Source organism: Rhinoraja longicauda, chromosome 1 (genome assembly GCF_053455715.1).
Source record: "Rhinoraja longicauda isolate Sanriku21f chromosome 1, sRhiLon1.1, whole genome shotgun sequence".
In the NCBI taxonomy this organism is placed as follows: Eukaryota; Metazoa; Chordata; class Chondrichthyes; order Rajiformes; family Arhynchobatidae; genus Rhinoraja; species Rhinoraja longicauda.
Window position 1 is genome coordinate 26,738,439 of NC_135953.1, and position 25,027 is coordinate 26,763,465.

At 42.5% G+C, this 25,027-nt stretch overlaps 1 protein-coding gene across 21 annotated transcripts in view; it reads right to left on the reverse strand.

Moving 5' to 3' along the window:
- The window catches only part of tcf4 (transcription factor 4), a 544,855-nt gene that overhangs the window by 14,156 nt on the left and 505,672 nt on the right, over positions 1-25,027 (reverse strand). For all 21 annotated transcript variants that reach the window (XM_078422241.1, XM_078422913.1, XM_078422070.1 and 18 more), the window contains one exon: positions 3,192-3,327. In XM_078422241.1, coding sequence (XP_078278367.1) covers positions 3,192-3,327 — 136 coding nt within the window. The remainder of the gene's footprint in view (positions 1-3,191; positions 3,328-25,027) is intronic.

Genomic DNA, 25,027 nt, shown 5'->3' on the forward strand with positions numbered 1-25,027 from the left:
GATTAAAAGTACCATTAGCAAATTTGCAGATGATACTAAGTTGGGGGGTAGTGTGAATTGTGAGGAAGATGCAATAAGGCTGCAGGGTGACTTGGACAGGTTGTGTGAGTGGGCGGATACATGGCAGATGCAGTTTAATGTAGATAAGTGTGAGGTTATTCACTTTGGAAGTAAGAATAGAAAGGCAGATTATTATCTGAATGGTGTCAAGTTAGGAGGAGGGGGAGTTCAACGAGATCTGGGTGTCCTAGTGTATCAGTCAATGAAAGGAAGCATGCAGGTTCAGCAGGCAGTGAAGAAAGCCAATGGAATGTTGGCCTTCGTAACAAGAGGAGTTGAGTATAGGAGCAAAGAGGTCCTTCTACAGTTGTACCGGGCCCTGGTGAGACCGCACCTGGAGTACTGTGTGCAGTTTTGGTCTCCAAATTTGAGGAAGGATGTTCTTGCTATGGAGGGCGTGCAGCGTAGGTTCACTAGGTTAATTCCCGGAATGGCGGGACTGTCGTATGTTGAAAGGCTGGAGCGATTGGGCTTGTATACACTGGAATTTAGAAGGATGAGGGGGGATCTTATTGAAACATATAAGATAATTAGGGGATTGGACACATTAGAGGCAGATAACATGTTCCCAATGTTGGGGGAGTCCAGAACAAGGGGCCACAGTTTGAGAATAAGGGGTAGGCCATTTAGAACGGAGATGAGGAAGAACTTTTTCAGTCAGAGGGTGGTGAAGGTGTGGAATTCTCTGCCTCAGAAGGCAGTGGAGGCCAGTTCGTTGGATGCTTTCAAGAGAGAGCTGGATAGAGCTCTTAAGGATAGCGGAGTAAGGGGGTATGGGGAGAAGGCAGGAACGGGGTACTGATTGAGAGTGATCAGCCATGATCGCATTGAATGGCGGTGCTGGCTCGAAGGGCTGAATGGCCTACTCCTGCACCTATTGTCTATTGTCTATTGTCTATTGTCTATAAGACGGACTGAGAGGAGGTGTTCAGCGAAACGATCGCCGAGCCTGCGCTTGGTCTCGCCGATGTAGAGAGGTTTACACCTGGAAGAGCAGATACAGTAGATGAGGTTGGAGTAGGTGCAAGTGAACCTCTGCCTCACCTGGAAAGACTGTTTGGGTCCTTGGATGGAGACGAGGGGGGAGGTAAAGGGATAGGTTTGCATCTCCTGCAGTTGCTGGGGAAAGTACCTGGCTGGGGAGAGGGTGGTTTGGGTGGGAAGGGACTAGTTGACCAGGGAGTTTCGGAGGGAACGGTCTGTGCTGAAAGCAGAAAGGGATGGAGATGGGAAGATGTGGCCAGTAGTGGGATCACGTTGGAGGTGGCAAAAATGTTGGAGGATTATATGCTGTATGCGACAGCTGATGGGGTGGAAGGTGAGGACATAGGGGACTCTGTCCCTGTTATGAATGGGGTGGGGGAGCAAGAGCGGAGTTGCGGGATATCGAGGAGACCCTAGTGAGAGCCTCATTTATAATGGAAGAGGGGGACCCTCATTTCCTAAAGAATGAGGACATCTCCGATGCCCTGGTATGAATTATCTGAATGTTGTCAGATTAGGAAAAGGGGATGTGCAATGAGACCTGGGTGTGCTTGTACATCGGTGATTGAAAGTAAGCATGCAAGTCCAGCAGGCAGTGGAAAACAGCTAATGGCATGTTGGCCTTCATTGCGAGAGAATTTGAGTTTAGGAGCAAGGAGGTCCTACTGCAGTTGTACATGGCCCTGGTGAGACCACACCTGGAGTATTGTTTGCAATTTTGGTCTCCTAATTTGAGGAAGGACATTATTGCCATTGAGGGAGTGCAGCGTAGGTTCACCAGGGTAATTCCTGGGATGGCGGGACTGACATATGATGAAAGAATGGGTCGACTGGGCTTGTATTCACTGGAATTTAGAAGGATGAGAGGGGATCTTATAGAAACATATAAAATCCTTAAAGGATTGGACAGGCTAGATGCAGGAAAAATGTTCCCGATGTTGGGAGAGTCCAGAACCAGGGGTCACAATTTAAGAATAAGGGGTAGGCCATTTAGGACTGAGATTAGGAAAAATGTTTTTACCCAGAGAGTTGTGAATCTGTGGAATTCTCTGCCACAGATGGCAGTGGAGGCCAATTCACTGGATGTTTTCAAGAGTGAGTTAGATTTAGCTCTTAGGGCTATAGGAATCAAGGGATATGGGGAAAAAGCAGGAACGGGGTACTGATTTTAGATGATCACCCATGATCATATTGATTGGCGGTGCTGGCTTGAAGGGCCGAATGGCCTACTCCTGCACCTATGTTTCTATGAGTTACGGTCTCTAATAATATGAACTGTACATCTGTACATAATTAACTGAAATGTTTAGGACTCATCCCCATCACCAATGTCACTGAATGTCTCGGGGGAATGGAAAACAAAAATAGAGTGTCTCCGTGCGTGACAAAAAACTAATGTTTCCTTTTTAAATACAGCAGATAAATTTCAAATTACCATTTTTCCACAAAGACATCAAGTGGATGTAATAAATAGAAATTTGTTCCTCTCAGGCTCACTTCAGTTCAGAGATACAGCGCAGAATCAGGCTCTTCGGCCCACAGAGTCCGCTCCGACCAGCGATCCCCACACATTAACACTACCCTACACACACTAGGGACAATTTACACTTATACCAAACAAATTAACCTAACCCACGCAGTCACGGGGAGAACGTACAAACTCCTTACAAACAGCACCCTTGTTCGGGGTCAAACCCGGGTCTCCGGCGCCGCATGCGCTGTAAGGCAGCAACTCTACCGCTGTGCCACCATGCTGCCCGGGGGTACAACAGTTAAAGTAGGGGGTGGAAAGTCTAAAATTTGCAAAAACCACTGACAACGGTTACAGCATGTGATTTGATCTACTGTTACCAAATAAGCAATGTTAGAGATGTCTACTTAATGGGTTGATTTGCCCCTTTTCCCTTGGCAAGAACATTGTACACTGATGCGTTATGAAAGATAAAAGCACCAATTGTAATAGTCATAAATATCAACATCTCCAAGTGATACAGAAGAAACCTCTCAGTTACCTAATTACAGCTTTTAATATCTGTACTATTAGCGATGCTGGACACCAATATTTTAGCCATGACCAGTTCTATTTTCTCTCCGTTAATCTAGACAACATTTAGATAGTTGCTGATAGTGAAGCTCGAAGTACTCACCCCGGTATGGGTCCTGGGACTGGTTAATGTCAGGAGATGTGGCTGACTGCACTGGAAGCTGTGGGACTGGCACTTGGTTTGACACAATTGCATGGCTGCCTCGAAGCCCAACACCTTCTTCACGATGAGCTCCCACCTGGTTTAAACAAAAACATAAAAAACACTGGATATTTCAAAAGGTTGTTCCCCAAGTCAAATTACTGGATTACATCTCGTTAATTAGGACGATTGACTTGACCTATAGGATACCTGATACGGTACGTGATTGCACTGAAAGCCCAGCAAAACCAAGACTAAAGCAAGAATTTTGTTTTGTATTGATTCGGCACGGTGGCGCAGTGGTAGAGTTGCTGCCTTACAGCGAATGCAGCGCCTGAGACTCAGGTTCGATCCTGACTACGGGCGCCGTCTGTACGGAGTTTGTACGTTCTCCCCGTGACCTGCGTGGGTTTTCTCCGAGAACTTCGGTTTCCTCCCACACTCCAAAGACGTACAGGTATGTAGGTTAATTGACTGGGTAAAATGTAAAAATTGTCCCTAGTGTGTGTAGGATAGTGTTAATGTGCGGGGATCGCTGGCGGCGCCGACTCGGTGGGCCGAAGGGCCTGTTTCCGCACTGTATCTCTAAATCTAAAATCTAAAAATCTGAATATCCCTTAATGTTACTGTCCTAAATATCTACATGCCAAGGTCCAACTAGACAGTTGCCAGGAGACACAAGAGACAGCAGATGCTGGAATTTTAGTTTAGTTTCGAGGTACAGCACGGAAACAGGCCCTTCAGCCCACAGAGTCTGTGCCGACCAGCGATCCCCGTACACTAGCACTATCCTCCACATTAGGGACAATTTATTAAAAAATGTTAACAAGGCAAATTAACCTACAAACCTGTATGTCTTTGGTGTGTGGGAAAGAACCGGAGAAAACCCAAGTGTTCACGGGTAGAACGTATAAACTCTGTGCAAACACCCATAGTCAAGATCGAACCTGGGTCTCTACTGCTGCGCCACCATGCTGCCCAAAATCTGGAGCAACAATCAAGCAAATTCACAGGCAAAGCATCAAATCTGCAAAAGGTACAACATGATTCCTGCATTGGGACACAAGGAACAGCACTTGCTGGAATCGTGAGCAATAAAATACTGTCAGAGGAACTCAGCAAGTCTGGTAGCATTTATGGTGATAAATGAACAAGTGACATTTCGGGTCATGCCCCTTCTTCATGACAGGAGTGGGTAGCTGGTAGAAAGAGATAAAGGAGGGGGGGGGCAAGTAGTGGCAAGTGATAGGTGGATCCAGGTAAAGAGAGGTTGATTGGCAAATGAGTTAGGTGGAGAGGAAAGGGTAGAGTGCTTTGAGTGCTTCATGCTTTGCCGTTCTCTAGCACAAGAAGAGGAAACCCAGTTGTATGGCCTCTTTTGCCACACTGGGATCATTTAACATCAGCACGGTCCCGCAAACAAACCTGGATCTTTCCAGTGCGCTTATACCAAGATATATAGTGTTTCAAAACAGAAAGGCTACATTTAATAACATTTTCAGTAGCTGTGATTGAATAGGTTTTGTTGTCCTGACTTCAAGAGTCAAGACTTTATTCTCATATGTCCCGAAACAGAACAAATAAATTCTTACTTGCAGCAGCACAACAGATGAAGACTAATACTGTACAAACCAATTAAAGTATATTAATCTCAAAGTCAGTTCAATTCACACATCAAATAATAGTATTTTCTATTAAACTGACCATCTGAGAAACAAATCTGCAGAGATAACATTTACAATATGATTTGAATCATTTCAAAAATGGCACAACTGCTTGAAAAACTGAAAAGCACAATCTAATGGATAGGTTGAACATTTATTTTACTGAGGAGCCCTCTTTACGGTTTATTCACAAAATGCTGGAGTAACTCAGCAGGTCAGGCAGCATCTCTCCCGAGATGCTGCCTGACCTGCTGAGTTACTCCAGCATTTTGTGAATAAATCGATTTGTACCAGCATCTGCAATTATTTTCTTATACCTCTTTACGGTTTGTTGGCTGATCTTAGAACACAACATAAGTGAGAGTGTTGCATTATTATAGGATTCAATGGCCGCTGCTGTTGTGTACCCCCTGATCGACACAGATTACCTGGCCATTGCTATCTGCCTATTGTCTTGATATCCATTTACTAAATTGCAACAGGCGTGCCGACGACATGCATCTAGTTCTGCTCTCAGTTCTGCTTTAATAACTTGTTCAAACCAGTTTTTTTTGTTGCGCTGTTTCGCAAGATGAGACTGGAGAATGCGTTTGAGAAAAGTGAGTGTTGTTATAAAGTCTATGTCAGGCTGATATTAAAGTATACTTTATTTTAAATGTTGTGATGAAATATCCAACTGAGCTGAGCCATGATACTAATCATTGTGACTGTCATGGCAATACCATTTATCTGGATAACCTTAGCTCAGCTAATAATTATGTCACTCTTCGATTAATTCTGCTTCAGTTGTCACCACATCCTTACTTTCATACAAATTGGGTGGAAATTTCCAGTGTTCAGCCCACAGATATTTATTCCAGCCTTCAAGCCCCATCTAGTGAGTCATTTATCACCTTTTCTGCAAAATAATATTGAGTATATTTGAACTTTCTTCCCCCTTAAAAACACACGACTCACACCCATAAAAATACACTTTTCCAATGGATTGGCCGAACATTTATTTTCGTGCGGAGTCTTCTTTACGGTTGTTGGCCAATCTTAGAACAGATCAAAGTGAATGGAATAGTGTGGCTTCGGTGTACTTAGACAGGAAATTGATAGGAAATGATTAAAGGGATATGAGCCAAACGTGGACAGGTGGGACCAGCACAGTCAAATGGACATGACATGGACAAATTGGGTAAAAGAGGCTGTATCCACACAGTTTGACTCCATGACAAGCAAGGGGAAGGTTGGAGCAAGGGTTGGTATTCATTTTACTGATTAAGATTCTGTGAATTTTTGCTGGAGCATGCAGATACCAAATAAAGACAGAGTGGTAACTGGAGTGACAGATCCAGCAAAGGACAAGTTGTGCCATTGATGTTCAAGTGTGCAGAAAGGATCTCATGCAGAGTTTTAGATGTCATCCTGTACATAATGGGCCAGGGACGAAGGGGGAGAACATTTTAAAACGAAGAAAACCAAATATCTGCAATTATAACCATGCATCGTTTTATCTTGGTTATTCCAAAAAGCAGGCTGAATTTCTATTAGCATATATATAAGATTGCATATTGCAGCTGAAACTCTACAATATCACTACTGGAGCATCTCTGACATGTTCAAAATTAAAAAGGTGGATTTAGGTGTACCTTTCCTGTTAGTCTTCAAAACACTTAGACGGGCCTTAAATTCATCTGTCTCCTATCCTATTTTTAATGCACTGCCCAACCAAAACCACTTTGGGTGAGGAATCATTCCTTCACTTTATGTTGCGCAACCAGGCTGCACATATGCTCGCTGCCACATTTGCCTGCATAAGATCAGTCACAGTTTCTAAAATAATTATTTCTAAAAGATAGATTGAAGGAATTGATTCGTAACAATGGGATGTGGACATTGGGCCTAATGTAATTTTTGCATTCCAGAATATGCTTATTCTCTTAAATCGGAGGCTTCGGCCGTGGGCCCTGCAGACCGCAACATCGGGAGTTCGCAGGTCCCTGGCTGGCGACCGGCTTTCGGGAGCTCCAGCCGTAGCAGCTTCGACCGCCCCGAAGCGCAAGGTTTGATTGACCCGCTTGCAGGCCCCTCATCGCCCTGCGTGGCCTGGCCGCGGCACTTTCCATCGCCCGGTGGGGGCTCAGGACCTTAATCGGCCTGCTCGGCTCGGCCCTGGGACTTTCCATCGCCCGGTGGGGGCTTCAAAAGTCGGGAGCCTCGATCGCCTCGTGGCACCACGGGAGAAGAATGAGGAGGAGATAAGACTTTTATTTGCCTTCCATCACAGTGAGGGTGTGCCTGGAGCAATCACTGTGATGGCTGTTTGTGTTAAAATTGTAATAGTGTGTCTTGTGTTCTTTATTGTCTACTGCCGGACCCTGACGTGAGAGGACACTGGCGCTATTTGTTCGCCGCTTCTATGTCAGGACAGTTCGTTTGTTTGTTTTTATGTCTTGACTGTTTTTGTAAAGCGTCTTTGAGCACTTGGAAAAGCGCTATATAAAATAAATGTTTATTATTATTATTATATTATTATATTATAAATGCTTTGTCCTTTTTTGAATCGAATTGCAATATATTTCATCAATGGATACCTTCATAAGGTATGGAGAGTAATGCTTTTTACCTGGGCGCAAAACTTAACCAAACACGCAAGAGAAAGCTTATGCCTGAAACATGTCAAAGAGTGATATTATCAAGATTCACTCTCTGATATGAACAAATAAAAATTCCCCCTTGTGAACAGATTTCACAGCAGAAAAAACATTGTCAGAAAGTGATTTACAGCTCCATGCAATGTTCACCGTTGTTCTCTAGAGGGTGCAAACACACTTTCTCTCTATCTCTCTCTCTCTCTCCCTCTCCCTATATATATATCTATATCTCTCGCACACACACACACACACAGTCACAGACAGACACAAACACACGCAAAACATTGTACATTCAAGCACATAATTTAGTGACAAACAACATGGCAGAGTTCAGCCAGGTAAAACGTCAACTCATCCCTCAGTGTGCCTCTATGGAGGCTCCTGATTCACTTCCATCTGTCTTCTATCATGTCCATGAAGATAACTGACAATTATCGTAATGCCCATATGCTTAATTGTGGGCTTCACAATTCCCTTGTTATTCCCTAACAATCCTGAAGGAATTCGGAACTAGCATCAGATTTTCATTTTCGGGGAAAAAAAACCTCTTTGCCTGCCATTTTTGTTTGTAATGCCAGCTACGCTTTTGACAGCAGCAGCAGCGACACCATGTGACCCAGGCCCCTGTTTGCTGCAACCACAAAATGTCGAGTTGCTTTATTAAAAGGCTTGTTGTGCACTGGAAGCAATTTTACTAGCTCTTCTTCAGCCATTTGCTTGAGTTCAGACCCATGTCATTGTTAGCCCAACAATGCAGAAATGAGGTCTAGCGTTAGTGAATACGGGGACAAAGACAATTGGTGGAAACAAAAAGATTCTCCCAAAAAGTGGCTGTTCACATATTTTACTTTTTGTATCAAACAGATCAATACTATGGCTCACATGAAAATAAAGTGACTCTTCTAATGTCAAAAACACTGCACTTATACAAATAATTGGCCTACCCTTTTCGTTCAGATGCGACACATTTCAAAGTTTTTGTTTATATGTAGAAGGTTATCATATTGAACAACAGAGAAAAAAAAATCAGTGGTGTTGTGGATGGTGAGGAAGGTTGTCTCAGGCCACAGTATGATATAAATCAGAGGTAAAGTTGGGTAGAGCATTGGCAGATTTAATCCTCACAAATACAAGGTTATGTATTTTGGGAGGCTACGTTTAGGTAGGGCTCCAAAATTGCACACAATACTCCAGGTGCGGTCTCACCAGGTGCAGTCTCACCAATTGCAGTAGGACCTCCTTGCTCCTAAACTCAAATCCTCTTGCAATGAAGGCCAACATGCCATTAGCTTTCTTCACTGCCTGCTGCACCTGCATGCTTACTTTCAGTGATTGATGTACAAGCACACCCAGGTCTCGCTGCACTGCCCCTTTTCCTAATCTGACACCATTCAGATAATAATCAGCCTGCCTGTTCTTGCCACCAAAGTGGATAACCTCACATTTATCCACAGTATACTGCATCTGCCATGCATCTGCCCACTCACCCAACCTATCCAAGTCACCCTGCAGCCTCATAGCATCCTCCTCGCAGCTCACACTGCCACCCAGCTTTGTGTCTTCCGCAAACTTGGAGATGTCACATTTAATTCCCTTGTCTAAATCTTTAATATATATTGTAAAATAACTGGGGTCCCAGCACTGAGCCTTGCGGCACCCCACTAGTCACTGCCTGCCATTCTGAAAAGGACCCATTAATTCCTTCTCTTTGCTTCCTGTTTGCCAACCAGTTCTCTATCCATGTCAATAGCCTACCCCCAATACCATGTGTTCCAATTTTGCACACTAATCTCTTGTGTGGGACCTTGTCAAAGGCTTTTGAAAATCCAGATAAACCACATCCACTGGATCACCCTTATCCATTCTACTTGTTACATCCTCAAAAATTTCAGAAGATTAGCCAAGCATGATTTGCCCTTCATAAATCCATGCTGACTTTGTCCGAACCTGTCACTACTTTCCAAATGTGCTGCTATAACATCTTTAATAATCGACTCAAACATCTTCCCCACTACCAATGTAAGGCTAACTGGTCTATAATTCCCCGTTTTCTCTCTCTCTCCTTTCTTAAAAAGTGGAGTTACATTGACCACCTTCCAGTCCACAGGAACTGATCCAGAGTTGAGAGAACATTGGAAAATGATCACCAATGCATCCATGATTTCTAGGGTCACCTCCTTGAGTACTCTGGGATGCAGACCATCAGGCCCTGGGGATGTATCTGCCTTCAGTCCCAGCAGTTTACCTAACACCATTTCCTGACGAATGTGGATTCCTTTCAGTTCCTCCCTCCCACTAGATCCTCGGTCCCCGAGTATTTCTGGGAGATTGTTTACGTCTTTCTTAGTGAAGACAGAACCAAAGTACTTGTTTAACTGTTCTACCATTTCCTTGTTTCCCCATTATAAATCCACCTGTCTCTGACTGTAAGGGACCTACATTTGTCTTCACTAATCTTTTCCTTTTTACATATCTTACAAAGCTTTTAGAGTCAGTTTTTCCTATATTCTCCGCAAGCTTTCTTACATGGTCTCATAATTAACCCCTTTGTCCTCCTCTGTTGAGTTATAAATTTCTCCCAGTCCTCCGATTGCTGCTTCCTCTGGCCAATTTATATGCCTCTTCCTTGGATTTAACACTATCCTTGATTTCCCTAGGTAGCTACGGTTGAGCTGCCTTCCCCAACTTATTTTCTCATCAGACAGGGATGAACAATTTCTTGGAGTTCATCCATGCGGTCTTTAAATCTTTGCCATTGCATCTCCACCGTGAACCCTTCAAGTATTAATTTGTCAGTCTATCCTAGCTAATTCCTGTCTTATATCTTAACTAATCCGTTCCTCATTACACACTACCCAGTCTAGGATACATTCCAGGAAATCTTTCTCCTCAGCGCTGCTACCAATTTGGTTGGCCCAATCTAAAAGCAGATTAAAATCACCCATGATAACTGCTGTACCTTTGCTACACGCATCCCTAATTTCCTGCTTGATGCTATCCCCAACTTCCCTACTGCTGTTTGCTGGTCTGTATACAACTCCAACAAGCGTTTTCTGCCCTTGGCTATTTCGCAGTTCTACCCATACTGATTCTACAGCATCCAAGCTAATATGTCTCCTTGCTATTGCATTAATCTCCTCTTTAACCAGCAATGCCACTGTTTAGAAGGATGAGAGGGGAAGTTATAGAGTCATATAAAATTATAAAAGGACTGGACAAGCTAGATGCAGGAAACATGTTCCCAATGTTGGGGGAGTCCAGAACCAGGGGCCACAGTATAAGAATAAAGGGGGCACCATTTAAAACTGAGATGAGAAGAAACTTTTTCACCCAGAGAGTTGTGAATTTGTGGAATTCTCTCCCGCAGAAGGCAGTGGAGGCCAATTCGCTGGATGAATTTAAAAGAGAGTTAGATAGAGCTCTAGGGGCTAGTGGAATCAAGGGATATGTGGAGAAGGCAGGCACGGGTTACTGATTGTGGATGATCAGCCATGATCACAATGAATGGCGGTGCTGGCTCGAAGGGCCTAATGGCCTCCTCCTTCACCTATTTTCTATGTTTCTCTGTTTCTACATCCTCTTCCTTTCTGTCTATCCTTCCTGAATATCGAATACCCCTGCATGTTTAGCTCCCAGCCTTGGTCGCCCTGGAGCCATGTCTCCGTAATTCCAACTATATCGTATCCCTTAACTACTAACTGCACATTCAATTCATCCACCTCATTACGAATGCTCCTCGCGTTACGGCACAAAGCTTTCAGGTTTGTTTTTCTCATCGCCCTTTTGCTTCTGTCCTCCTTTAATGTCTGTCCCTCTGTCTCCTTGCATTGGTTCCCATCCCCCTGCCCTGTGAGTTTAAACGTGACCTTCCCTAAACTCTCTTTCCCGTTAACTGCACGCATACACTTCCATATTACTCCAGCATTTTGTGAATAAATCGATTTGTACCAGCATCTGCAGTTATTTTCTTATACACTTCCATATTGTTGACTCCAAACCCCACCTCCCCCCCCCCCCCCCCCCCACTTAATAGGTTATGTTCAATTATAAGGGATATTGATAGTAAAAATCTACTTCCCATTCCATGGTGGTGTCTAAGACAAGAGAGCATATGTTTAAGGTAAGCGGTGATCTGAAGGGGAATTATCTTCACACAAATGGTGGTTGGAGTCGAGAATGTGTTACCTGAAGAGGCCGAGCAGGCATATACTACAACGTAAATTAAGAAACATTTCGACAAGTATCTGAGTTGCCAAGGCATAGAAACTAAATAACATAATGTAGGTGAATGGAATCGGTGTAGATGGTGAATCAAACCTTCCTAGGGCATGGGGGAGACATTGTGGTGCCCAAAGTCTTTGCAGGTGAATGTACAGGTGCCAAATGATGTTGGAGATGGTAAGAACCCAACAATGGAGACTAATAGAGAACTAAGGAAGAGGACTATAGGATTGGGAGAGGTTACAGAAGAAGGGACAGACAAGTCATATCATATCATATCATATATATACAGCCGGAAACAGGCCTTTTCGGCCCTCCAAGTCCGTGCCGCCCAGTGATCCCCACACATTAACACTATCCTACACCCACTAGGGACAATTTTTTTTACATTTACCCAGCCAATTAACCTACATACCTGTACGTCTTTGGAGTGGGGGAGGAAACCGAAGATCTCGGAGAAAACCCACGCAGGTCACGGGGAGAACGTACAAACTCCTTACAGTGCAGCACCCGTAGTCAGGATGGAACCTGAGTCTCCGGCGCTGCATTCGCTGTAAAGCAGCAACTCTACCGCTGTGCTACCGTGCCGAAATGTTTCTAAGGAATGATATCAAACAGGCTTTGGCCTGGCATCAATGGAACAGAGTTCTAGTTCAGATCAAAAGGTATACAAATTGGGGAGGGAACTTGCAGCCACAATGCACTGCTGCTGTCAAGGGTTAATGTTTAGATTACCCTTGATCTGATTGTTGTGGCACCATTGCTACACCCATTGTCACATTCTTAACAATGGCTTTGGTGAACAGAGACACAAAAGATGGCAATTGCTGCAATCTGGCGCAAAAAAAAAAAAACTGCTGGTTAAACTCAGCAGGTCAGGCAGCATCTGTGAAGGCTAAGGGATAGAGGACATTTTGGGTCAAAATCTGCATCAGAACAGAAACCGTCGGTGTGATACAGTGTCTCGAACACACACATAGACTGTCTTTTTGTCTCCACAGATGCTGCCTGACACACTAGGTTTCTTCAGCAGTTTGTTTTTTTGCACCAGATTGCAGCATCTGGCATCTTTTGCGTTTCACATTTTGCTCCATATGAATCACTCACATTTTTAATCTACTTGCTACTTGAATTCTTCCTTTTGGATTCCCTCTCTCCAAGCTTCAGGGCAACTAGGTCTTACAAAATCAGTGTAGGAGGTGGCTGATTGCTTCAGCTGGCGGTGGTAGACACTGATGCAGTATTTGATCTAACTAACGTTTTCTCAGGAAGATAATTACCCACTTGCTGCCTTTGCAAATACATGGCCTTCACTCTTTGACTAAATCTGAGCCAGAAAATATGTCATAACTTTGTCGACATTCAACCCTAAGCCACATGATAATGAAACAACCTTCTCGCTCAACATTATTTTGTTAAGTTATTTTTGGTTCTCCGTATTACTTGCAAATGTAACAAGGGAATTATTCTAATGCCTTAGCTAATGTCAGAAGAGCACTGGTTAGTGTGCAAGTGTGTCACAAGTTAATCTGCCCCTTAAACTTTCCTTGTAACACCTGTGCTTTTGTTTTCTACAGCTGCCTCACTGGGACCAGGCCTCACCCGGTAGGAAATTCTAGAGGCAGGAAGAGGAGGCAAGACCACGAGCCTCCATTCCTAATACAGTGCATTGTATATCAACTGTGATATACGTATATATATATATATATATATCACAGTTGATATACAATGCACTGTATTAGGAATGGAGGCTCGTGGTCTTGCCTCCTCTTCCTGCCTCTAAAATATATATATATATATATATATATACACACACACACATATATACACACGCACACACGCACATAAATAAATAAATATGGAATAGCATCGATAGAGTGGATGTGGAAAGGTGGGAGAGTCTAGGGCCAGAAGTCATAGCCTCAGAATTAAAGGGCATTCTTTTAAAAAGGAGGTGGAGGAACTTCTTTGGTCACAGGGTAGTTAATCTGTGGAACTGATTGTCACAGAGGGCTGTGGCGGCCAAGTCAATGGACATGTTTAAGGCAGAGATAAACAGGTTCTTGATCAGAATGGGTGTCAAGGTTTATGGGGAGAAGGTAGGAAAATGGGATTAGGTGGCAGAGATCAGTCATGATTGAATGGCGGAGTAGACTCGATGGGCCGAATGGCCTAATTCTACTCCTATAACTTGTGAATGATGAACTTAAAACAATAAATCAAAAATAATGAACACCTTTAACCCAGATCTGAGATAAATGTTACTGTGAATACACATTTGTTTACTACAAGCCATCTTGCCTTCTCACACTTAACAAGATAAACTTTCACCACCCCTTAGTTCATTGAAGCCAACATAAAATTAACTATTCTTTGGATCGTCACAAGGAATAATTAGTGCAGCAATACTGGGCAATGCTCAGACTTCACCAACCATTGCAATATTTAGTGAATGGAACAAAGATACAAAAAGAAACAATTTTATCCCCAACCCACTCCACCCTACCCCATACACACATCTCCCACCCACTCAGGTGGGAATGAAGCATTACAGTGCCCTCCATAATGTTTGGGACAAAGACCCATCATTTATTTATTTGCCTCTGTACTCCACAATTTGAGATTTGTAATAGAAAAAATCACATGTGGTTAAAGTGCGCATTGTCAGATTTTATTAAAGGCCATTTTTATACATTTTGGTTTCACCATGTAGAAATTACAGCAGTGTTTATACATAGTCCCCCCATTTTAGGGCACCATAATGTTTGGGACACATGGTTTCACAGGTGTTTGTAATTGCTCAGGTGTGTTTAAATGCCTCCTTAATGCAGGTATAAGAGAGCTCTCAGCACCCAGTCTTTCCTCCAATTTTCCATCACCTTTGGAAACTTTTATTGCTGTTTATCAACATGAGGAACAAAGTTGTGCCAATGAAAGTCAAAGAAGCCATTATGAGACTGAGAAACAAGAATAAAACTGTTAGAGACATCAGCCAAACTTTAGGCTTCCCAAAATCAACTGTTTGGAAACATCATTAAGAAGAAAGAGAGCACTGGTGAGCTTACTAATCACAAAGGGACTGGCAGGCCAAGGAAGACCTCCACAGCTGATGACAGAAGAATTCTTTATATAATAAAGAAAAATTCTCAAACACCTGACCGACAGATCATAAACACTCTTCAGGAGTCAGGTGTGGATTTGTCAATGACTACTGTCCGCAGAAGACTTCATGAACAGAAATACAGAGGCGACACTGCAAGATGCAAACCACTGGTTAGCTGCAAAAATGGGATGGCCAGGTTTCAGTTTGCCAAAAAGTACTTAAAAGAGCAACTACAATTCTGGACAAAGGCCTTGTGGACAGATGAGACGAAGATTAACTTATATTAAAGTGATGGCAAGACCAAAGTATAGAGGAGAGAAGGAACTGCCCAAGATCCAAAGCATACCACTTCATGAAGTGAAACACGGTGGTGGGGGTGTTATGGCCTGGGCATGTATGGCTGCTGAAGGTACTGGCTCAGTTATCTTCATTGATAATGAATATGAATGAATATAACTTTATTGTCATTCAAAACTGTACAGACGAGTGCATATTTGAACGAAATTCCGTTGCAACTGGCTCACAATGTACACCAAATAATAAAAATTGATTAAAGAAAAATAAATAAATAAGTAACTCGCACATAAAATAATGGCGGCGGATCATTGTGAATTCAAGAGTCTGATGGCTCGGGGGAAGAAGCTATTGCAGAACCTGGCTGTTCTGCTCCGTATGCTGCAGTACCTTTGACCAGAGGGCAACAGGGTGAAAAGTCCATGATGGAGATGGGTGGGGTCTTTAATGATATTTTTGGAAGAAAGTGATACAACTGCTGATGGTAGTAGCATAATGAATTCTGAAGTATAAACACATCCTATCTGCTCAAGTTTAAACAAATGCCTCAAAACTCATTGGCTGGGGCTTCATTCTACAGCAAGACAATGATCCCAAACATACTATTACAGCAACAAAGGAGTATTTCAAAGCTAAAAAATGGTAAATTCTTGAGTGGCCAAGTCAATCATGCAATCTGAGCCCAATTGAGCCTGCCTTTTATATGCTAAAGAGAAAACCGAAGGTTACTAGTCCCCAAAACAAGCATAAGCTAAAGATGGCTCCAATACAGGCCTGGCAGCGCACTGCCGTAGAAGACTTCAAGCAGTCATTACATGCAAAGGATATGCAACAAAATACTAAACATGACTTCCTTCATTTACATGACGTTGCTTTGTCCCAAACATTATGGTGCCCTGAAATGGGGGTACTATGTATAAACACTGCCGTAATTTCTACGTGGTGAAACCAAAATGTTTTAAAATGGCCTTTATTAAAATCTGACAATGTGCACTTTAACCACATGTGATTTTTTTTCTACTATAAATCTCAAATTGTCGAGTAAAGAGGCAAATAAATAAATGATGGGCCTTTGTCCCAAACATTATGGGGGGCACGGTAAGTGCAGGGAATTAAAGGAGAAAATTAAAGGCTAAACTGTGCAACATTGGCTAGAATCCCCTGTAACCACCCTAAAATAACAACAGGAACAGAAATGTAGCACATTGGTGTACACCACAAGCAGATCTCATTCTAATGTGTCTTTGCTGACTCTTTAAAACTATCCCATTGAAGATTTATTCCACTGCTTATAATTTCTGAATATGTTCAATTCCGTTTTCAAAGTGGTGATCAAATCTACTTTCATCACTATTTCAGGTAGGGCATACCAGATCACACAATTCACTAAATTAAAGGAATTCTCATTTTTTTGCCAATTAAATTGAACCTGTCTCTCCAGTTACCAACCTTTCTCATGGTAAAAGCAATGTGTTTTTATACTATCAAAATCTTCTCAATGTCTCCTAATTTTCACTTAACAAACTCTGTGCTGAGCAATGCCAGATTCTCCGGTCTCACCAGCAGTATGATGGCAAAATGTCTGAAACAAATTACAATCCCCTTATTACTGATTTACTCCTCTGCAAAGACTTACATACAACGGTCTGTTAAAGTGAACATTGATCAAAATAATATTCTGCTTTGCACAACTGCACTGATTTCGAGGAACAAAATCCTGAATTATGCTGGGCTTGGGTGCAATACTTGCAATAAGGTTCTTCATTTAGAATTCATGGGTGATTCTATGGAATGTCAATTTAATCCTCCAAATTCCAATCTCAGCTGCATTGCTGAGTTATTTTGAGTCACGTCACGTAATTGCCTACCAGGAATGGCAGTGGAGGAAGTCACCGATTGAGAGTGGGTCACAGAGGATAATAGCCAAATGGACAGAGCAGAAACTGAACATGCTTATCGCCGAGAAACATAACATGACAGTGAGCAAAGATCACATTTCCGTTGTGACAATTTGACCTCATCTGAGGCAGCAGTTGTAATATCCAAATATGCTTCCTAAAGAGGCAATACATTTTTTTTAAAACACTCAATTGTAAAAATTATTGAAAGAGTTGCCTTATGACTGGAATTCTGAGGGCCTTTTATTACTTTGAGTGAAACAATAACTCAAGGTACTTACCTATGAGCAACTTTGTATGAGCAGCTTTGATGCGGATGTTAACCCACTTCTGATTCATTAAAATCTGTTTGTTATTTTAATAAACTTTCATGCTCAATAAGATTACCTTCTTACCACTATACTTATCCCTTTTGATTCATACAGACCTCCTTGTTAATTTGCCGAAGTAATGAAATCACCAACGCAAGCAATTTCCTTGATAGTCCATCTAAAGAATCCGTCCAAGGAGATTGCCGTTTGATTGATTAAAATCTCATCAACTTGACACGAATGTCTGCTTGAAATGGGACATCACAGTTCAGATATCCATTTTTTTTCCCAGGGCAAAAGTAATTTGATTTTTGCTTAAAAATATTTTATCCATTCTATCTCCCCTCCTAATTCTTGCTATTCTCTTCAGTCGAAAGACTCATCATGCATGCATTAATCCCCTTAAGAAATCATCAGTGTAATACTCCTTAAGCACTTCCATGATGTAGGGATGGACTAAGCCTTTGCCCAGAAGACCTGGAAGTCACTGAGTAAATTCACTTACACTCTTCCGTCTTACGTGAAGCCTAAGTGGGAATTTACATTGCAGAAAAAATTATCAAGGATTTTTTTTTAAACTATGTGCTGGCAATCTATAATAAAAGCATAAAATACTAAAATGCAGTGTCTTTAGCATCTAAAGGAGGAGGATGAATGGTGTGAATGGGAATTTTATTCCATCTGATCTGTTGAAAATGTCCCTGATACCAAAAACAACTAAGATGTTCAGCGCATTTTTTATACCCTTTATGGAACCTCGGTAGTAACGTCAACTTTTTTCCTGCTGATCCACTCATGCGTAAACCTTATGTGGTCTTGGTCCTGTTTATTATTACTTTTAAGCATTATCATTGATTCAGACAAAGTAAACAAAAACCAGATGCAGGAAACCTGAAATAAAAATAGAAAATGCTGGTAATAGTCAGATCAGGCAGCTTCCATGAGAGAAGAATCGGAGTTAATGTTTCAGGTTGAAGACACGACAACGGAACTGGGAAAGAAAGAAAGAAAGAAAGAAAGAAAGCAAAGAAGGCAAGGGGAGGATGGGAATGACAAAGGAAAAGTCTCAAGGAAAGGGTGTATTCACAGTTTTGGCGTGGAGTAAGTTGTAGAGCTCATTCTGTCAATGGGAGGGGGAGGACAGTTAGAGAGAATTGAATAAAAGTTATGAAATGAGAACAGTTATAGAGTGAGAGCATAAGGAAAGGATTGTATGATGTTGTGAAATACAAGACTTTAGGGCACACCCAACAGGTCAGTTTGCGCTAATGGAGCAAGGAAAAGCTGAGCCAATATCACAGATGGATGATATCCAGCAGAAATGGCCAAATTTGATACAAACAGAGAAAGGGAGTTACCCAAATTTGTAGAAGTTGATATGTAGTCTGTGGGGCTACTACTTGATCAGGCAGAAAAGGCATGGTTCCTCAAGCATTTAGAAGGGAAGGAGGCCACAGGCAGATAGATCTGAGTGGGCTTGGGATAGAGAATTAAAATGGCAGGAAGCAGGGTTCTGAGTCACACCTGTGGAAGCAAAGCAGGTACACCGCAAAGTAGTCTCTTGAATTGTATTTTGTTTCTTTCGTGTATAAGAAATCACATTGTTAACACTGAATGCAGTGCAGCAGATTGGAAGATGTCACTGCTTCATTAAGAAGAATCATTAGCGTGCCAGGATGGACGGAAGAGATGAGGTTAAAGGGCCGGTGTTGCATCTCCTGCGGCTGCATGGGTATATGCCATGAGAAGGGGTGAGATTAGTGGAGATGGAAGAGCAGACCAGGGAGCCACGATGGAGCAGTCCTTTGAAAATGCTGAAATGGGAGGGGGAGAATGTACGTCTGCAGGTGGAACATTGTTGAAGCTGGAGGAAATGATAAAGAATGATCTGTTGAATGTGGATGCTACTAGGGTGGAAGATGAGGGCTATGGGAACTTGATCCTTGCTGTGTCCTTGCCTCCAAGGCAGTTGTGTCGAAAGTCTCATCACTGGAGCAAGTGTGAAGGAGAAGGAAGAACTGTGAAAATGGAACAGGGGAGAGCCGGTGGATGTGGTGTACCTCGACTTTCAGAAAGCCTTCGACAAGGTCCCACATAGCAGATTGGTGGGCAAAATTAGAGCACATGGTATTGGAGGTAGGGTACTGACATGGATAGAAAGTTGGTTGACAGACAGAAAGCAAAGAGTGGGGATAAATGGGTCCCTTTCAGAATGGCAGGCAGTGACTAGTGGGGTACCGCAAGGCTCGGTGTTGGGACCGCAGCTATTTACAATATACATCAATGACTTGGATGAAGGGATTAAAAGTACCATTAGCAAATTTGCCGATGATACAAAGCTAGGTGGCAGTGTGAACTGTGAGGAAGATGCTATGAGGTTGCAGGGTGACTTGGACAGGTTGTGTGAGTGGGCGGATGCATGGCAGATGCAGTTTAATGTGGATAAGTGTGAGGTTATCCACTTTGGTGGTAAGAATAGGAAGGCAGATTATTATTTGAATGGTGTCAAGTTAGGAAAAGGTGGACGTGCAATGTGATCTGGGTGTCTTAGTGCATCAGTCACTGAAAGGAAACATGCAGGTACAGCAGGCAGTGAAGAAAGCCAATGGAATGTTGGCATTCATAACAAGAGGAGTTGAGTATAGGAGCAAAGAGGTCCTTCTGCAGTTGTACAGGGCCCTAGTGAGACCACACCTGGAGTACTGTGTGCAGTTTTGGTCTCCAAATTTGAGGAAGGATATTCTTGCTATTGAGGGCGTTTAGCGTAGGTTTACTAGGTTAATTCCCGGAATGGCGGGACTGTCCTATGTTGAAAGACTGGAGCGACTAGGTTTGTATACACTGGAATTTAGAAGGATGAGAGGGGATCTTATCGAAACGTATAAGATTATTAAGGGGTTGGACATGTTAGAGGCAGGAAACATGTTCCCAATGTTGGGGGAGTCCAGAACCAGGGGCCACAGTTTAAGAATAAGGGGTAGGCCATTTAGAACAGAGATGAGGAAAAACTTTTTTAGTCAGAGAGTTGTGAATCTGTGGAATTCTCTGCCTCAGAGGGCAGTGGAGGCCAATTCTCTGAATACATTCAAGTGAGAGCTAGATAGAGCTCTTAAGGATAGCGGAGTCAGGGGGTATGGGGAGAAAGCAGGAACGGGGTACTGATTGAGAATGATCAGCCTGATCACATTGAATGGCGGTGCTGGCTCGAAGGGCCGAATGGCCTACTCCTGCACCTATTGTTAAAAAAAATAATAAAAAAATAAATTAAAAAAATAAAAAACTTAAAAATTCCTTACAGGGTAGGGGGAAGTACAACTATGATAGCATTTGAGCCTTTTGGCTTCCTATGTGTGTTTACCATTAGCCTATACCTTGAGATGGAGATGGAGGAATCCAGAAAGCGAAGAATCAAAATGGATCATATGAAGCTAAGAAAATAATTAATTTTAACTTCTGATTGTGCGAATGCAATCTACATACCAGTCGTTATTTTTTACCATTTGCTCATATTGTGTAAACTGATAGCCATGTTCATACAAAACCAGGACTGCATGCTGCATTCATGCTAATGTTCCACACACAGACATCTGTTAATCTGCACGACAACATTAGACTTAAAACCTTTGTTGGACAAAAGGTTTTCGTTGCTACAGGTAATAGCTATTGTGTGATTCAGCTGCACAGACCTGGTAGGTTCCAATTTCAATCCCTTGACTATATTGGCTGATCCCAGTTGGCATAACAGTAGTTTTGAGGTGGACAAATGCAGGGGTCGTCACTCCAGATCATATCTAGTTCCTGCTGCATTGCGTATAAGGTGCAAATGTATGGAGGAGATTACAGTCTGTGGTGCTATTATCAACAAGTAAGCGTCTGCCATCATTCACTCTACAGGCTCACAAATAAATGGATAGTCAGCTATTATAGCTGCTGCATCATCGCGCCAGAGACCTGGGTTCGATCCTGACCTCGGGTGCTGTCTGTGTGGAGTTCTCCCTGTGATTACGTGGGTTTCTTCTGGATACTCCGGTTTCCTCCCACATTCCAAAAGACATGCAGGTTTGTAGGTTAATTGGTCTCTGTAAGATTACCCCTAATGTGCAGGGAACAGATGGTAAAGTGGGATAAGATAGAACTAGTGTGAACAGGTGATGGATGGCTGCAATCGATTTGGTGGGCCAAAGGGCCTGTCCCATGCCGTAGGGGCTTATTCCCACTCCCTTTCCACTGTGGATGGCTCGATTGTATTCATGTATAGTCTTTTCTTTGACTGGATAGCACGCAAACAAAAGCTTTTCACTGTATCTTGGTACACGTGACAATAATAAACTAAACTGAACATGCTGTACCTCTAAAACTAAAACGTTATAAATTTGGATCAGTTATTGTAAGACAGTCAATTCAACCCGTACTTTAACCTGAAAATCAACTGCTTCTGAAGAGAGGCAAAAAAAACACACTATTTTATTTCTCTATATACATCGTAGATTTAATGCAGTTATTTTCACTAACACTATGCAAATTACACTGTGTAACCAATTCTAATAATGATTTGTGTAGGAAAGAACTGCAGATGCTAGTTTAAATCGAAGATGGACACAAAATGCTGGAGTAACTCAGCGGGACAGGCAGCATCTCTCGAGAGAAGGAATGGGTGGCGTTTCGGGTCGAGACCCTTCTTCAGAGTAATGATTTGCTGCCATGCGTAAACAACATGTATGGATCTGCATGGGTAGCTATTATTTGTAACACCATATTTGTGTTTATCAAACAAATGCTTAGCTTTCAATGTGCTTGGGCAGATTAACGACACTTTCAGTGAGCATGGAATTTAAGTGGCAAGAGATCCTGGTTCTGTAATGTTTATGTAAAGAGATATTGTGAGCATTTTTTCATTCATATAGTTTTTATGCTTTAGTGCAATTATTTTGCATGCATTGGTGTTAATGACTAGAAGGTGACATCATAAATGAATTCAGGAGTAATTACATAAACTGTAAATAGGACATGAGGTAGCGTCTCAGATCAGAGTCTAAGACCAATTCACGACTCAGTAAGTCACAAGGTTGAGCTGATCATTATATTTGTTCAACCCAGTGAGGTGAGATCACTCTTCAATATACTGTCACACAGTGAATCACAAATCCATTTTAATATAGCCAGTTTCTTTCCTCTAACTTAAACTTTACTGGAGAATATCAGTTTCTTGCCAGATATTTCTCAAAATAAATTCTATTCCCCCCCCCTCTTAGGTTTGGGAGAGGAGGGATCAAAGAACAGCAGACCTGCAGTTCAGAAGGAGGAGAAATGAATCAGAGCTGGTTGTTTGAATGGCTGAGAGTGTAGGGTGGGGGTGTGAGGTGACATGGTGTAGTGGTAGTGGGAACGAGTAGAAAAGCCAAGAGCAGGAATGGGCTTCAGTGCTGTGATGGGGACAGTATTGGTAGGAAGCAGGAGTTGAGCCGAAGGTTGCAAGGTAATTTAACAACCTACCTGGCTGGCTTGGTCACTTAGGCGAGTCACACTAGCTATCCCAGGACATCCAAAAACGGATGCACCAGGAACACGGTGTTCCAAGTTTACCTGCAAAGCTCTAGAAGGGGCAGTGTAAGGGGAATGACATCGCCCCACGTAGCACTGACATGGAAACCGGACAAGGGATGCAAGGGTGACTCATGCCCACAAGAATTTCTGGCCAACAGATTTCTCAGGCAGCCTCACTGAATGCTGAGTTGGCACTCTGAATTGGGATGTTCCCTCCGAATCCAGAGCAACAATAAAGTTGCACTGACATTGTCATTCTCAGCTTAACACACATCAGATGTTACATTATTTCTACAACTTTATTTCTCCTAGTGACACAAAAATCAGAAAGAGTCTTCATTATTTCCGTGCAATCTATATACTAAAACTCTTGTTTGTTTGTTCCTGAACTACAGCCAAAACGGTACACGATAGCGTGACAATTTTAGGCCCACCTTACTCACCGTCATCCCTTTGGTGCTAATGGAAGAAGTTTCATTGAAATCGGTGTTATATTTTAAAAGTTATTTACATTTTAAAGTTTAAATCTATCTCCTAGGGAGGGAGAGGGGGGAGGATGGGGGGGTTGAAGTGGGGGGAGGGGGAGGGTGGAGGGGAGGAGGTAGAGGGTGAAGGGGAGGTGGGGAGGAGAGGGTGCTGCACCAATGCAGGAGAGGTTTGGGCCCAACGGGTCCACTTGGTCTAGTTATTACCATATTTATTTTCCACTACTTGGTGAAATTTAAAGAAAGTCAATAAACCATGAAGAAAATTCTAAAAAATAAGTTTGCCGTTGAAATTTGATTTTGTGGTCAAATGTGCCAGTTTTCAAAGTCAATTATAAATTAGTCTCTCTAATGGATCTTCAGGCATAATGGAACAGATTTGGCACAGAATTCAGCAAAACATCCACACTTGATCTGAATACTACTGCCTTCTGATATCTGAGGTTTTTTTCCTCAAAATGCTCAACAACTTGATCACAATAATTGCACGCTCCCCCATCTCAAAAACCACAATTCTTACTTTCAGAGGTTGCCAATAAAGATATACATAATAGTGCTCAATTCATTGGATGAGATTCCAATCTTCCGCAAAATAATCTAAACACAATACAAATGTGTGACATTTCCACGTAAATGTTTTAGCTGTTCTCAGAACTAGAAAAATTCAGAAAAGAAAAAATGCATCTGTGGCAGCTGGAGCAAAGCAGAAGCACCAAAATCAACTACCCAGTGAAGATTTCTCCCTTGATTTATTTCACCATCAACCTCACAGCATTATAATGCAGCAGTAAAAGACAACTTAGCAGTTACCACCACTCTGTCATTTGGAGGGGCTAGATTTTCATATCTGGTTTCCTCAACAGAAGCTTGTGCTAGGGCAAAAATCTTTGCAACATCGACAGCACTTCGACGTTCGACAACTGTTCCCTGTGAAACTAGGTTGTGAAATTCAGCAAAGGATTACTGCCCGAAGATGGGTCCCGACCTGAAACGTCACCTATCCATGTTCTCCAGAGATGCTGTGTAACTCGCTGTTCATGATTAGGATCTTTCCGTGAAATGTTTTTTTAAAGCTTCCATAGGGAGAAATTGTAGCACTTCCACCAGACTGCATTTAGCTGATGATACAAATGAAGGAATGTTAAACGAGTCCTTCAAGTACTGCTTTTAGTTTAGCTTAGAGATGCAGCGTAGAAACAGGGCCTTCAGCCCACCATGTCCACGTCGACCAGCGATCACCCGTACACTAGGTCTACCCTACACATTAGGGGCAATTTACAGAAACCAATTAACCTACAGACCTGCGTAACTTTGGAGTGTGGGTGGAAACCGGAGCACCTGGAGAAAACACACGCGGTCACAGGGAGAACATACAAACTCCACAAAAACAGCCCCCTTGGGCAGGATTGAACCCGGGTTTCTGGCAATGTAAGTCAGCAACTCTACCGCTGCGCCACTCTGCCACCATATTCCATTGGCTATCATAACAACATTTCTCCGTAATTCTGAGCAATAAAATAAACAGTTCTAACTTGTTGGCATTCAAAAAACATCATTTATTCACCGTCACCTCAAGAGTGCTGAAGTACTTCTAAAGATGACTGAGGGTGACCAAGGATAAAATATTGAATTAACAAT